The sequence below is a fragment of the Ahaetulla prasina genome, chromosome 4 (genome assembly GCF_028640845.1).
Source record: "Ahaetulla prasina isolate Xishuangbanna chromosome 4, ASM2864084v1, whole genome shotgun sequence".
Lineage (NCBI taxonomy): Eukaryota > Metazoa > Chordata > Lepidosauria > Squamata > Colubridae > Ahaetulla > Ahaetulla prasina.
In genome coordinates this window covers 100,950,334-100,967,276 of record NC_080542.1, presented here as the reverse complement: position 1 = coordinate 100,967,276, position 16,943 = coordinate 100,950,334, and the positions used below count along the sequence as shown (strand labels likewise).

At 39.6% G+C, this 16,943-nt stretch overlaps 1 protein-coding gene across 5 annotated transcripts in view; it reads right to left on the bottom strand.

The window, feature by feature from the left end:
* RFTN1 (raftlin, lipid raft linker 1) overlaps positions 1–16,943 on the bottom strand; it is a 140,228-nt gene that overhangs the window by 64,295 nt on the left and 58,990 nt on the right. For all 5 annotated transcript variants that reach the window (XM_058183565.1, XM_058183567.1, XM_058183566.1 and 2 more), the window contains one exon: positions 8,889–9,219. In XM_058183565.1, the coding sequence (XP_058039548.1) occupies positions 8,889–9,219 (331 nt within the window). The remainder of the gene's footprint in view (positions 1–8,888; positions 9,220–16,943) is intronic.

Sequence of the window (16,943 nt, the reverse complement as noted above, 5' to 3'; positions counted from 1 at the left end):
GACGAGAGGAATGTCGGAGGCGTTGTGGTCTCTGCTCGACAAGTTCCCCCCTTTTTTATAGGGGGGACAATGACTGACAGTGAAGGAGGCAACGGTAGTACCATCTACTTCCCTGAGGGGATTCGGATTATGGAACAGAGCAGTCATGTTTGGCCCTGGTTGGGTTAAGACGGTTTACGATCTTTTGTCTGTTAATCCACCAGGATATTAATGGATTTTACATCTATCCAGGAAGGACTGCCTGTCCTACTTTTTCCATCTGATATCGGACCCCGGAAAAACATCTCAGTATAACATCTCAGCTGCTAAAGGGGACATAGTCAGCTGTCAGTCGATTCCATGCGTTATTTGCCACATGAACTCTTGCGCCTGCGAGGTGCCCCCGCCTCGCAGGAATGGCCCACTACATTACCTAGGGCCGGCCTCAATGACGGGTCTTGGGACCCACACAGGTGGCATGTGTCAAGAAAGAGTCTTTGGGGATTTTTAAATAGGGAATTTTTAAGGGGGGGGAGGGTAAGGGCGGGTGTTGGGGGAAACCCGTCGGGGAGGGTATGTCCAGTCCCAGCGCGCACTCACATTATTCCAGTCGGTCCAAAGACGGGGGGGAGGGGAATGTACAGAGCAGAGAATGTTATTCCATCTGTACGGTAAGTGGGAGAGGCAGTTATGGCGGAGGCAGGGGGCCGCATCATTCTTCGGGAGCACGTGTTCGATGTTTAAAAGCGATCACGTGCTCCGGCCCCTCAGTCCTCACTCGTTCCCCGGATGGTCAAGACCCTCAGAGCTTGGGTCTTCGGCTGATGCTTTGCAATGCCCGGTCCGTGGTTAACAAGGCTCCCCTGATTCGTGATCTTATTCAGAGGGAGTCCGCGGACATTATGGGCGTTACGGAGACCTGGTTGGGCACAGAGGGGGGTGTACCCCTGGTTGAACTGTGCCCTCCGGGTTTCCGTGCATTCCATCAGCCGAGGGCCCAAAGTAGGGGTGGGGGGGTGGCGGTTGTGATTAAAGAGAGTCTGGAGCCGAGGGAGTCCACTGTACCTCAGATAGCTGGTTGTGAATCCCTCCTTGTGAAGTGGGGCCATCAGAATCAGATGGGGCTGTTGATCACGTACCTGGCTCCTTGCTGCGTGACTACAGCCCTACCTGAGCTACTAGAGGTGCTTGCTGGCATGGCGGTTGAGATTCCCAGACTTTTGGTCTTGGGAGATTTCAACCTGCCATCGGCCAGCTTGTCATCAATGGTGGTTCAGGAGTTCCAGGCCTCCATGACGGCCTTGGACCTGATTCAAGTAACTGATGGCCCTACACACATTGGGGGAGGCGCGCTAGACTTGATTTTTATCTCTGGTCAGTGGGTAAATGATCTGGATTTAGGAGATATAGTGAAAGAACCGGTGTCATGGTCAGATCATTTCCTTCTTCGCCTAGACTTTCGGACTGCCGCTCCCCGCCGCAGGGAGACGGAGCCAATACGTTGGTTCCGTCCCAGGCGCCTGATGGACCCGGAGAGGTTCCTGACGGAGCTTGGGCCGTTTCCTGAGGATTTTACCCACGGCATGACTGAAGAACTGGTTGCGGCTTGGGAACAGGCCGCGGCTGGGGCTTTGGACCGTGTCGTGCCTTTGCGGCCTCTGACCCGGCGTAGATCTCAATTGGCTCCCTGGTTTTCCGAGGAGCTGAGAGAGATGAAATGCCGGAGAAGACGCCTAGAGAGTATTTGGAGGTCCAGTCGTTCCGAGGCTGATCGGACACTAGTGAGGTCTTTTACTAAGACCTACCTAGTGGCAATGAGGGAGGCGAACGCTCACGCTTTCCACCCTCATTGCATCGGCAGATAACCGCCCGGCCGCCCTGTTTCGGGTGACCCGTTCCCTACTTCAACAGGAGGGACGGGATGACCCCCTACGGGGACGAGCTGAGGAGTTTAACGGTTATCTATACGATAAAATCGTTCAGCTTCGTGATGGCTTGGACCATGATTGTGATGATCCAGCCGAGATGGCGGAGACACGTCTTGTTGAGGTTATTTGGGATGAGTTTGATTCTGTGGCTCTCGAGGACGTGGACAGGTTGCTGGGGAGGTTGCATGCAACTACATGTTTACTGGACCCGTGTCCTTCCTGGTTAGTGCTGGCTGCTCAGGAAGTGACACGAGGCTGGCTCCAGGGGATTATAAATGCTTCTTTGGTTGAAGGGGTCTTCCCCGCCGCCTTGAAAGAGGCGGTGGTGAGACCTCTCCTGAAGAAGCCTTCCCTGGACCCAGCTATTTTGGGAAATTACCGTCCAGTCTCCAACCTTCGCTTTGTGGTGAAGGTTGTAGAGAGTGTGATTGCATGGCAGCTCCCCCGGCACCTGGAGGAAACTGTCTTTCTAGACCCGTTCCAGTCCGGCTTCCGACCCGGCTACAGCACGGAGACTACTTTGGTCGCGTTGGTGGATGACCTCTGGAGGGCCAGGGACAGGGGTTGCTCCTCTGCCTTGGTCCTATTAGATCTCTCAGCGGCTTTTGATACCATCGACCATGGTATCCTGCTGCGCCGGTTGGAGGGATTGGGAGTGGGAGGCACCGTTTATCGGTGGTTCTCCTCCTATCTCTCCGACCAGTCGCAGACGGTGTTGACAGGGGGGCAGAGGTCGTCCTCGAGGTGCCTCACTTGTGGAGTACCTCAGGGGTCGATTCTCTCGCCTACCCTGTTCAACATCTATATGAAGCCGCTGGGTGAGGTCATCAGTGGTTTTGGGGTGAGTTATCATCTGTACGCTGATGATACTCAGCTGTACTTTTCCACCCCGGACCACCCCAACGAAGCGGTCGAAGTGCTGTCCCGGTGCCTGGAAGGTGTACGGGTCTGGATGGGGAGAAACAGACTCAAGCTCAATTCCTCCAAGATGGAGTGGCTGTGGATGCCGGCACCCTGGTACAGTCAGCTGCACCCGCAGCTGACTGTTGGGGGCGAGTTAGTGGCCCCAAAGGAGGTGGTTCGCAACTTGGGCGTCCTCCTGGATGGACGGCTGTCCTTTGATGAACATCTGGCGGCCGTCTACAGGAGGGCCTTTTACCAAGTTCGCTTGGTCCGCCAGTTGCGTCCCTTCCTTGACCGGGATGCCCTATGCACAGTCACTCATGGTCTGTTACGTCTCGGCTGGATTACTGCAATGCTCTCTACATGGGGCTGCCCTTGAGGTGCACCCGGAGGCTGCAGTTAGTCCAGAATGCAGCTGCGCGAGTAGTAATGGGAGCCGCTCGAGGCTCCCACGTAACACCACTGCTCCGTAGTCTGCACTGGCTTCCTGTGGTCTTTCGGGTGCGCTTCAAGATTCTGGTTACCACCTTTAAAGCGCTCCATGGCTTAGGACCCGGGTACTTACGAGACTGCCTGCTGTTACCGTATGCCTCCCATCGACCCGTACGCTCTCACAGAGAGGGTCTCCTCAGGGTGCCGTCCGCCAAACAATGTCAGCTGGCGGCCCCCAGGAGTAGGGCCTTCTCTGTGGGAGCATCGACGCTCTGGAATGAACTCCCCCCTGGCCTACGTCAAGTGCCTGATCTTCAGACCTTCCGTCGTGAGCTAAAAACATATTTATTTACTCAAGCAGGACTGGCATAATAGTTTGATTTTATATTGAGGTTTTATTAATATTTTAAATTTTAAATTCATTTTTAACTATCAGCCGTTTAGTAATTGCTATATTTTAATTCCTTTTAATTGTATATATCTTGTATTTTATTTCTGGCTGTACACCGCCCTGAGTCCTTCAGCAGAAGGGCGGTATAAAAATTTAATAAAATAAAATAAATAAATAAATAAATGACTGGTAGAGATTTCTTATATTGTCCATACTTGACTCAAACTGTGGTGATGCCTCGGACAGGGATCCGGTTTCCCTGATAATCCTGGACTCTTAGTCTCTGAGGTTGCAATTGGCGCTTTGCAACGCTTAGGAAGTTTTTGGTGATTGTATCCCAGGACATGATGGTGATCAATGATCCAGTATCGACTTCCATTTTACACGGCACCCCTTCTATGCAGGCTCTTGTAAAAATCTTTTTTTCCGGTTTCGTTGAGGCTTGGCCAACTCATACTGTGGTGTGGTTGGACTTCGTGCCCTTTTTGATAGAGCCAATAGGTGGCCGTTTCGCAGAGCTAGAATTCTGTTGATAGGCTGGTTTAAATTTGGCTCGGGACTTTTGGCGGCACAGCTGGAGAACTCAACACACCTGTGCCAGGTGACGTTTTCTGTCACATCTGCGGCAGATGGCTTCTTTAAAACTACAGTTCTGTCGCTGGTGATGGCCTCCGCAACTTGTGCACTCATCGTTGTCACTTCTTTCCGATTTCCCTGTTTGGAAAACCTCTTCCTCACTTTCGCCATCACTCTCGGACTGGATCTCCTCACTGTGGACTAGTGTCGCTTTAGCTGATGAACTCAACGACGTTGGTTTTTGTAAAGTTTCAGCAGCTTTAGTGGAAAGTTCAAGTCCTCTGGCTTCATCTAGGGCAATCGTGAGAGTCAGGTTATTTTGGTGAGGAGTTGCCTCTGCAAACGAATGTCCCGTACTCTACAAATACGCTACTTTAAGAGGGAGTCCTCTAAGTCCGTATATTCGCAGTGGGTTGCGGCTTTTCTCAATGCAGCCATGTAAATGCTGATCGATTTGCCCTCGTGTTGGACTCTCTGTCGGAGTTCATATCTCTGCATGAACTTTGATGGCACCGGGGCATAGTGCGCTCTGAGCGTCGTCTGTAACACTGGCCAGGGCACTGACTGGACAGGCGTCGGTTCCGATAAGGTTTTGGCGGTGTCAAATACTTCTGGCCCGCTATGGCTCAAGAAGTATGTGTGTTTCCAATTGTCCGATACCCCTTGCAACTCGTTAGCCTCAAGGAAGCATTCAAAACGAGCCATGTATGATCCCCACTTCTCTTTGGCTGGGTCAAATGGCGTTGGTGGTGTGTAATTAGACATTTCGATTCATTCCTACGTGGCCGCCCTATAACTGACTGGGTTCTAAACTATTTTCCGCTTCAGCTCTTTTTCGGTCTCACTGCTAACCTCATCCCACCTTCGTCGCCAATGTTAAGTTCGGGCAATGAGGAGGCAGGAGACAGTCATTGGTGACAACAGCTCTTAAGTTTATTGTGAGAACCTAGCAAAGCAACTAGCAAAACAGTCCTCCTTACATAATATTTGGGCTGAGGCATTAGCCAATCAGAAACATGCTTTTTCCAGCCCAAATTTCCCTCAAGTAATTCAAATACATAACACACAGATCAACTATAATGATGTCTGGGCGGGTGTGTGGAGCCTCCCGCTGGTTTTACTACCAGTTCTCACGAACTGGAGGCAACCCACCACTGCTACAAATTATCAGTGTTCAACATTTAAGCTAGTCTAATGTCAATGTGATTCCATATATACTGCAATTTTTACAACACAAAACTTTTCAAAATTTGTTTCCTTTATCTAGGAGATATAGACATCTCTGAGATGTGCATCATCTTCAGTCAAGAAGTAAATAGAAATAAATCTAAATCTGGCAGAAATTGGCAAGGAGAAAACTGAAGTAACACACAAACAAAAATCAATGGTAGCAGAGTTAACATCTTTTGTCTTTCCTTTTATTATGTTAATTGTTTCCATCTGGTTACATGCCAGACCGTACCCAATCTTTTTTTTTTTTTTAGAACTGCAGAAAAAATAATTGCTACCAACCTGCCTTCCATTGAGGACCTGTATACTGCACGAATCAAGAAGAGGGCCGTGAAAATATTTGCAGATCCCTCGCATCCTGGATATAAACTGTTTCAACTCCTACCCTCAAAACGACGCTATAGAGCACTGCACACCAGAACAACTAGACACAAGAACAGTTTTTTCCCGAAGGCCATCACTCTGCTAAACAAATAATTCCATCAACACTGTCAGACTATTTACTGAATCTGCACTACTATTAATCGTTTCATAGTTCCCATCACCAATCTCTTTCCACTTATGACTGTATGACTATAACTTGTTGCTGGCAATCCTTATGATTTATATTGATATACTGACCATCAATTGTGTTGTAAATGTTGTACCTTGATGAACGTATCTTTTCTTTTATGTACAATGACAGCATATGCACCAAGACAAATTCCTTGTGTGTCCAAGCACACTTGGCCAATAAAATTCTATTCTATTCTATTCTTAGTCAATCCTCCTCAAATAAGTCTACCAAGTGCATTAGTTTTCTTGAAATGAACCTCAGTGCGCCTTCTGCTCTTTTCTTGTGTTAAAGTAATATCTTATTACTTTATTTTTTTGCTCCAGTCAATTTTAGCTTGCTCTTTCCCAAAGATCTGTGAGCATTTTCTTTCACTAGGTGGAGTGATAGCAGTGAATTTCACTGACATTACACCCTCTACTGAAGAAAAATAAAGCTGCAATTTTTAAAAAAGTTGCATTATAAAAGCATCAAGTAATAAAATTGAAAAAGAAAAAGTGGATTCACTCTACTTTCTTTTGGAGTGGGGACACTGATTAAGACAAAGGGACGGGGGCTTAATCCCTGATTTATGGAGAGCTATTTGTTCTGCAGAGTAACATTTTAGTTTTGCTGTTATTATTTTAGCCAACTATGTTTGTAGGGAGATTACTGGATATAAGTCCTTTGGCTGCAGAATCTGTATTTTTATAAAGTGGATATGTAGCTGGGACAAGAGAAAGTAACTATTCTGTGACTAAGGATTATAGTTTTTCTTTCTTCATTCTTTTTTCTGATTATTTTACAGCCATTCAATGCCACAAATGTGCCTGTGTAATAGTGATGTCATCAGAAAGGCAATATAGAATTCCAAACTGAAGTTTGGAAAGTTAATAAAATTAACTTTTATTAGTTTAATAAAAATTAATACGAGCAGTTGCTAAATGTATTTGCTTTATACTTTGTTTTCCCAAAAATAAGACATCCCCTAATAATAAGCCCAATTGGGCTTTTGATCTCATGGCAATAAGGCCAAGCACTTATTTTAGGGTTCAAAAAAGTATAAGACAAGTCTTATTTTCGGGGAAACACGGTACTAAGCTTTTTAATTAAAAAAAAGAATGAAGAACTATACTAATACTTTAATAGCTTGAAAGTCCTAAAATCACAAAAGAAGAACCTAATATTTTCCCCAAACTTAGTTTCATGCCATAATTGCTGGAACAGTTTGGTGGTATTTTCTTCCCCTTAGTGTTATTAATGCTCCTCTAAAGAAGTAAGCATTTTGCATAAATGTTTGTGGCATTTCAAGGTCAGAGTCTGCCTTGATTTCTTGTTCCTGTGCCAGTAACTTGCCTTTTATGACTAACAAATTGCTTTTATATAAAACATTTATTCTTTTATATATTAAATTTTCTGATTGGCCATCATCCCTATTGGAGACATTTTGTGACCAAACATATGCACTTCATAGAAGCCATTTTATAAGCCTGCTCATGGCAAGATAATCATCCACTGGTCCATAAAGGCTGGAGATCCCTAACATTACTGACACAACCCTTGTTACCTGAAGGCTTATCCATAATAATAGATTCTAATACTTTAATTGAGAAGGCCAAAAAAGCCATACTTTAGATATAATATTCTGCATAATTGAAACTTATAAAGTTTTTTTGTCAAGAATAACACAGTAACATACATACTTTGACATTTCCTTCCCCTACAAACTAGCAGCAAACTACATAGCATTTTCTGCTATAGGGAGGAATTCTAGACGAGGAAATAAAATTGGATATAGAAGTTAGCCCTTCAAAATAAGTCAGATTAGGAAATAGGCACAAAATTCCACAAATACTACTTTATTATGGTAACTTGTTATAGCAGAATACTAAAAATCTATTAGTTTCTTTGACTCTTCTTACACCCCTCCCCCCAGAAATCAAAATAGGATTATTTTGAATTGTTTTCTCGTATCTTCCACCTTATTTTGTTATTATTACTCCTCTAACAGATGTTCCAGTCCTTCTCCAACATCTCTGTGTTTCTTTAAGCAGAGAAAAGGATATCGCCAGAAAAATAAGGAAGGTGGAATATACACCAAAAGCAAACAAAAACATTTTATCTAAGAGCTACTTCCTTTTATAGCTATCCCCCCGGGATTAATAACAACCTTGGATAGAGCAAAACAATTCAAAATTCCAAGCTAAAACTAAACAGCAATTATAGAAAAAGCAAGTATTTATAAACAATTTCCATGCTGTGGTTAAGTTTGATTTTCCTGCCATTGTAATAAGTAAGGATTTGGAGATGATATTTGAGCAGAGTTTAATTGGTGATTTTGGCCCAGCCAGTCTTTCTCCGTTCAACTCTCTTTAGAAATTAGTATGGAAAAAAAATTAGGGGGAAATTTCATATATACTACACTGTCTTAGGCCTTCAAAGAAAAAGACAGAAATAACTGCAATAATATTGTAATATATATCACATGAATACATGAATTCAAATGTAAAAAAATAACTATCTTAAACAAATATTGCCATGTTTCTCTGAAAATAAGATCCTGTCTTATATTTTTTTGAACCCTGAACTAAGCTCTTGGCTTTATTGCCATGCGCTCAAAAGCCCAATTGGGCTTATTATCAGGGGATGTCTTATTTTGGGGGAAACAGAGCAGCTTATGTATGTGCAAACAGACCAGTAATTCAATATTTCTTATTGTATATTTCCTATATTACCACCTATTCCTATATTACCTTTCTATTATTATATAGAAAATAATGTCATCATTAGTAAAAAAAAAAAAAGAATGGCAAAATTTATTTTTTATTCCTTCAAAATATTACATTTATGAAATGGTAAGTGAAGACCATAGCCCAAACCTACTTTCAATAACTTAAGGAAGAATCTGCATACTCACCTTGAAGCTGCCTTGCAAGTTCTCCAGAAGAGATCAAGCTAAGATGCTCAGTGACCGCCTGTTCACCTCCTAGATCTTCACCAAGGTTCATCTGCTGGTCACTACATTCTTCTTCTGCTGCTGGGACTTTGCATACATCACCGCCATTATCTTTTTCAAGTTTTAATGAACTACAATCTTCAGGAATATCTAATGGATTCTTGTCATTTTTTAATTCTAGGGAACTGTTGCTGATAGATAGTACAGCACTAGTACTCTTGGAGTTCATTCGGGAAACATGCTGAGGTACTATCCCAACAAATTTCAGGCCCCGACTTGCAGCATCTTGAATCTATAAAATCAGGAGAGATAATATTTTAATTTACCAAATGTCCTTGAGGAATATGATTCAAAGAAGTGCAGAAACTAGAAACTAGACTTATTTTATGGCTGGATTTTTCTCTACTGCATAAAATGTCCTGTTAGACTGGTATACAACAATCCAAGACTATTAGCATTTTTTTTAAAAAGAAAAAGAAAAACTCTAGTATAGAAAAGAAATAGGCTTTTAGATTTTTAGTGTCATTAGGCACTGCATTCACAACATACGTTATATTAGGTGAATAGTCTCTAATATATGAAAGTTTGTATGGTTCTATTTATATTAGAGTGAACTTTTTTCTTAAAATCAAAGACTGCATTGCTTCAATTTTGTCCTGGTTTATAAATTATTTAATTTTTAATAGAAAACCAGAAAACACAGAGAGAAAATGTTAGCACTGCTGAAAGTATTACAGCAGCACTGAAAGCAGAACTGCAAACCATAGCTATTCAGAAAATAACTGTAAAGAACTCAGAAAACAGATGTGATTGTATGGCATTATTTAAGTAGCATTGAGTGAAGTTATATACAGGCTGTGGGAGAGCAATGTGAAAAGATGAATGGGGTGAATGAAAACAAAGATACAGCAGCATTCCTTCAGCAACAATACTTATTTTATAAAATATCCTAAAAAATTTACGCTTCATGAAACTCATTTAGTGAAAATTTACTAGCTCAGGAATTCATACACATGCTATGTTCTTTTTTTTAATTTGTCCTCTAGTACATCCTTTCTTCTTCTGAATGATTACATGTTTAACCTCAAAATTCCCAGTAACTGAGTTTGGATTTAGTTTTCCCTGTGTAATGTTGGTTGCAATTTGGGCAGCTGACTTGATATATGATGCAAGAATGTTTTTCATTAAATAAATAAATTAACTAGCAAGTAAAGTCACTGGATGATTAAACAACTTTACTATCCCTAGTAAAGTTAGGTGTGAGTTTGATAAAAATGATTTTTCAAGAGTCCAGGGTTTTGTTTTGTGTTACTAATCTCAATAAAAAGTGTTCGATAATAAAATAATAAATAAAAAATAAAGAATTAAATATATTTTACCAAATGAGCAAAATGATCTCTAAACATTGCCAGCAAAAGAGGGGGAAAAATTCCTGCTATCATAAACCTTCTGAAATTATTTAGATTTCTTTCAACTAAAATTGCTGACTAGGAGCATGTTTTCTAAATTATCAATGTATTTTACAGGAGCAGCATCATAGTGGCCTTATCTTTCTATTTTTGAATTGATACAGAAATTCAGAGAAAACATCATAGCCATAGGTAGGAAAATTAAAATCTTGGAAAAGAAAACTCCAAACTTGGAGTTTTTAAAATAGCAAATTTTAAAATAGCAAATGCAGTTCAATTCTGGGTAGCAGAACAAAAATGTTGACTCAGTGTGTAGCATAACTGAAAAATAATGAGACATTTCATCTGGAAATCATTATGTAAGGTACTGAAATACATTTGAAATACATTTGGCTACAATTGGATAATTGTAAGAGAGGGGTCTGGTTATCACAAGAACATGTAAAGGCAGAAAATAAGGCAAGAAATGCATTTAGATGATTGCCCTTCCTTTTAATGGGCAAAAGTAGGGTACAGTGTGTGGACAAATAAGCTCCCACTACACATTCATTGCCACCTATTTCAATACTATCATGTCAGATAGAGAAGAAAGTTGGTATAGTGGTTCAGGAGCAAGATTACAAACCAGGAGACAGTGAGTTCTAGTCCTACCTTGGGCCCAAAGCCATGTAAGTGATCTTGGCCCAGTCATTCTTTCTCAGCCCTAGGAAGCAGGCAATGGAAACTCACTTTCAAAATCTTGCCAAAAAAACTGCAGAAGACAAGTCCAGGCAATCATCAGGAGTTAATACTGACTCAAAATCACAGACACGCAAACACGTCTCAGACATAGAATCTGTATCTTCATAAGAGGCAGATCCAAAATCTCACAAAAGCCAAAGATCTCTCTATTCCTTCCCTCTCTAGGAGACGAAATATTTTTGTAATTTCAAAATACAAACAGAAGTTGCTGGGATGCAGAAATGTAACATATTTCCACAACCTGAGATTAAGCATACAGTATTGTTTTAATTCAAATTGTTTACTTTGTTTTTGTTTGGTTAATTATAACATTCAGATTTTGTGGCCATATTGATTAATAAATCAATAAATGTGGAATTTCCAGGAATGATGCTATATTTAACGAATTGGCATAGAGGCAAAATTTGTTCTAAGACTAGGCTATTCTCTATAGGAACAAGAAAAGGCTAGCTAAGAACTTTTAATTTAATTTTAATTTCTTTTTCTCTGTCTATTTTAATTTAATGTATGTCTTTGGTGGTTTTTACTTTTAAATAGCTCAGCCATTTGCTCTTTTTATATAACTTGGAATCTGTTTATATGAGAGTTTATAAAGAGTAGCAAACCAGTATCATCTCTTTGTCAGTCTTATTTTTCTATAGATTGTTCTAAGGGAGATCCTTTTAAGCTGCTTTCTGAGATCTGAACTACTCTATATTTTAAATTTCTTGTTTGTTATTCAATGTGGTACTGTTTATAAAGCCAAAGGCTATATTATATTCTCTTTTGATCCTCCTCCTCCTCCTTCATCATCATCATCAAATCCATCCTTCACTTTGATAACAAGTTGAACTAAAGAAGAATGGTATTAACTTTTGGCATATTTTTCAGGCTGGAAAAAAAATGCAAAATTGTGTGGTTTTATGTGTCAGTTAGCATGTCAGATATGGCAGTGAATATTCCCACATTCTTTTGCAATTCTAAGGGATAAATATAACAGCATGAGAAAGAAATCTAAACCACTAACAAAAGCAATCTAAATATGTTTTCTTTTTGTAACATGGAATCAGTGTGGAGATGTATTATCTTCTCCCAAATACCTTGGTACTTCTGCCTCTGATGTAAATAAATTTTTAATGTTACGCATATTTATAATGTGCACATATTGATTCAAATGTTTTTGGTGAGTACAAAAAGCAACTTGATGAAGAAATGTTATAAATGAAGGCATATTTCCCAACACTACATAAAATGCTTACACTCTGGCCACTAATAATTTACAGAAATTTTTGGGAAAGCTTAAATTTCCCCTCCTTTTCAGTTTTACTTTAGTTGAACTATTTTGTTTTCTTATTTATGGTTAACCAGAGACTTGATTGCATCTTTGAACACAAAACAAACTAAGTTGTGGCATATTTTGGTCAACCACCACTCTTCTCAACACTAAGAAATTATTGAGCAACAGACATAAATATCAGTGTGTTTTCCAAAAATATTATTTTAAAAAATATTGCCATAGACTTAGCCTGGTACAAAAGAGAGATAGGCAAAAATCACTGTACTTTGGTGTAATATAACTCAAACTGCCAGCTCAGCAAAATGCCAGTATTACATTTTTCATCCTGAATTCCTTATTTGTACAATAAGAATAAAGCACTGACTCACATCATTACCTTGGTATGGAAAAACAATCAAATTTATAAAAACTTATCTGTAAAAAAGAATACCTACCAGATTACAGTAAAAACGTAAGGCAACAATATTTCTAATATGAATTACTTGATTTCTGTTCTTTTTATAAAAAAGCAAGTAAATATCAGTCATGCTGCTTTAATGTTTAAATGGTAATTGGGTAATCATATTACTCCAGATTTAAGAATAAAAGTATCTGCAGTAGATATAACTTTATAATTGAATGCCATATCTAATTTAATAAAACAGGAAACAGTAGGAGTTTTATAAAGAGACTATGGTCTCACTCTTTCTTGTGACTAGGGGAATGGTTTCAGAAAAAGTTGAGAGCGCAGATAGATATCTAAATCTTCATATCTTGTTGCCCTGTGAAATCTGATGGATGTTTAGCCTAGTAAGATATAGAGATACCGTATTTCCCTGAAAATAAGACCTCCCCGAAATTAAGTCCTATCATGCTTTTGAGCATGCTAAATAAGCCCTACCCCTAAAATAAGCCCTATTTAAGTGCCTGCGCAGCCGGTCCCTGCCATTTCCTCTGGTTGCTTGCCGTGCAGACAACATGAGGTGAGCAGGCAAAGCCGGAGTGAGGGGGAAAGGGGTGAGGAACATGCCCCACACCCTTACCTAATGGTCACACCTGCCATCCACGTGGAACAGCCTCATGGCAGCTGTTCCCATCCCCCTCCTTACCTAAAAGTGATAGTCGCAGAAGGCATCCCATCGTCCATGAAGCAGCTGCTTGCGGGTGCTGCTCAGGCCACTTTTGCAGCTGCAAAAGTGACAGGAGGCCTAGCAACGCGCCCCACGCATCGCTGGGCTCCTTGTTGCTTGCCATGCAGACAAGAAGAGGTGAGGAGGCGAGGTAGCATGCTAAGTAACTTTATGTTTTGGATAGATACAGCTAATTTATGGCCTAATTGATTGCATACATTTGCCAAATATGGTTTACTTACTTTCTTACTTACTTATTTATAAATTTATTTGCCATCTATCTCACCGTGGGGCTACTCTACGTGGTTTTCAATAATAAAAAGAAAGATGAAAAGAGTGTAAACAGAAATAAAATACTCAAATACCATTTGTCTATATTATAAAATCAATTTGTACAGCAATAGTTTTTCCTGTGACACTCTAACAAAGAGAGATAGGCAAAAATCACTGTACTTTGGTGTAATATAACTCAAACTGCCAGCTCAGCAAAATGCCAGTATTACATTTTTCATCCTGAATTCCTTATTTGTACAATAAGAATAAAGCACTGACTCACATCATTACCTTGGTATGGAAAAACAATCAAATTTATAAAAACTTATCTGTAAAAAAGAATACCTACCAGATTACAGTAAAAACGTAAGGCAACAATATTTCTAATATGAATTACTTGATTTCTGTTCTTTTTATAAAAAAGCAAGTAAATATCAGTCATGCTGCTTTAATGTTTAAATGGTAATTGGGTAATCATATTACTCCAGATTTAAGAATAAAAGTATCTGCAGTAGATATAACTTTATAATTGAATGCCATATCTAATTTAATAAAACAGGAAACAGTAGGAGTTTTATAAAGAGACTATGGTCTCACTCTTTCTTGTGACTAGGGGAATGGTTTCAGAAAAAGTTGAGAGCGCAGATAGATATCTAAATCTTCATATCTTGTTGCCCTGTGAAATCTGATGGATGTTTAGCCTAGTAAGATATAGAGATACCGTATTTCCCTGAAAATAAGACCTCCCCGAAATTAAGTCCTATCATGCTTTTGAGCATGCTAAATAAGCCCTACCCCTAAAATAAGCCCTATTTAAGTGCCTGCGCAGCCGGTCCCTGCCATTTCCTCTGGTTGCTTGCCGTGCAGACAACATGAGGTGAGCAGGCAAAGCCGGAGTGAGGGGGAAAGGGGTGAGGAACATGCCCCACACCCTTACCTAATGGTCACACCTGCCATCCACGTGGAACAGCCTCATGGCAGCTGTTCCCATCCCCCTCCTTACCTAAAAGTGATAGTCGCAGAAGGCATCCCATCGTCCATGAAGCAGCTGCTTGCGGGTGCTGCTCAGGCCACTTTTGCAGCTGCAAAAGTGACAGGAGGCCTAGCAACGCGCCCCACGCATCGCTGGGCTCCTTGTTGCTTGCCATGCAGACAAGAAGAGGTGAGGAGGCGAGGTAGCATGCTAAGTAACTTTATGTTTTGGATAGATACAGCTAATTTATGGCCTAATTGATTGCATACATTTGCCAAATATGGTTTACTTACTTTCTTACTTACTTATTTATAAATTTATTTGCCATCTATCTCACCGTGGGGCTACTCTACGTGGTTTTCAATAATAAAAAGAAAGATGAAAAGAGTGTAAACAGAAATAAAATACTCAAATACCATTTGTCTATATTATAAAATCAATTTGTACAGCAATAGTTTTTCCTGTGACACTCTAACATAAAAGAGAGAAGCAGACAGAAAAGTATTTTTATGCTTTTGAACTTTGAAGTTGGAGAATAATAAAATAACCAGTGATAAAGGTACACAAGAATAATACATTAATATGATAATCAAAAAGATGGATTGGTAAAGAGCAGAGGGGTTGGGGGAAGAGTCTGCCATTCATTTAGCATCCACGTTCAGTATTTGATGTATTCAATAAACCAAAATTAAACAATGAACTATTCAGACCAATAATATAAAGCAGGCTAATCTACTACTTTTTGAGATCTCTGAATATATCAGTTATTGTTAAATGTTCAGAGAAACACTAATATTACTTAATTATTGTTTGGTCTTTAACATCATTATCATCGTGCAAAATTTATACATGGGACAAGCAGCAACAATCCACATGGAATATGCTGAAATAGACCAGTTTTAGGTCACTTATTTACATCATAGTTAATAAAAGGAATGAAACAAGCCTGTATAATCTGGCCTTATTTATAAACTGAATTTTTATTGAGGAATGTTGGATTGAAGATAAGCCTGATTTTAAAACTGGAGTAAGAAACATCAATAACCTATGAAATTCTGGTAATACTACTCTGAAAAAGAACAAATAGTCAAGAAATAGAGACTAGCACTTGTAGAACAGCAATGTAAACCTTAGGGGAAAAATACTCAAATACCATTTGTCTATATTATAAAATCAGATTTGTACAGCAATAGTTTTTCCTGTGACACTCTAACATAAAAGAGAGAAGTAGACAGAAAAGTATTTTTATGCTTTTGAACTTTGAAGTTGGAGAAAAACAATGGGTAGAAAATACAAATAGATCAATGATCAAATTAATCCAAAGTTCACACTCACATAAATAATCAGATGCAAATTATCGGCTCATTGTGCACTTTTGATTAGTCCATAATGCTGGGAAAGGAGGAAGGAAACAGAAGACGTGGCTGACAGCAACAAAGAGAGTAGATTCAATTACAGCAATAATGGAAAGATTTAAAAGACCAGGTTGGTGACTGATCATCCTGGAAAAATCTATTTCAAAAGTTAGCAAGATAGCACATAATCAATTGCTCTTTCTTCACAAATATGAGAAAGAAAAAAGAATAAAGCAATGACTTTATAGAGAGAATATTACTTTGACCCTTCTCTTAACTATCAGATGTCTGGTTCACCAGTTTAACAGAATATAATTTGAACCTTAATTTAGCAGCCACCCAAATAGTTTTCTTAACAGTCCAGAATAAAAGTTCTTAAACTGTGAATCATAGTCATTAGTCATTGATATTTTAATCAAGGCATCAAGCAGTATAGTAAAAGCTGTCAAAATTTGCTCTTATTTTGCCTGGATAAGCCTTCTTGCAAGCTTGCCTAGGCATAGCAGTGGGCAAAGCCCAGAGTTAATCTTGGGAGATGGCTAAACTCTAGCCATCTGTTAAAATCCCCACCAATCACTGTCACATTGATTAGTAAATAATTTCCTGTTAGCATAGTGACTTCCAGCAAATTGTATAAAAGCATATTCATATTTTTTTGGAATGTCTGTAGAAGTAGTACATATTAGTGAAGTTCAGAATTTTTAATCATTATTTTGAAATTTTATTTTTTTCAAATGGAAAAGTTTTTCTTTATGGTAAGAGAAAAGCTAAATATACTGTACTTATAGAAACATTAAACATTAAGTCAAGAAAGAATGATAAAAATTATCTATAAATTTGTATTGCTACCTAGTACATTTTATTAACTTTTTTAACAAAA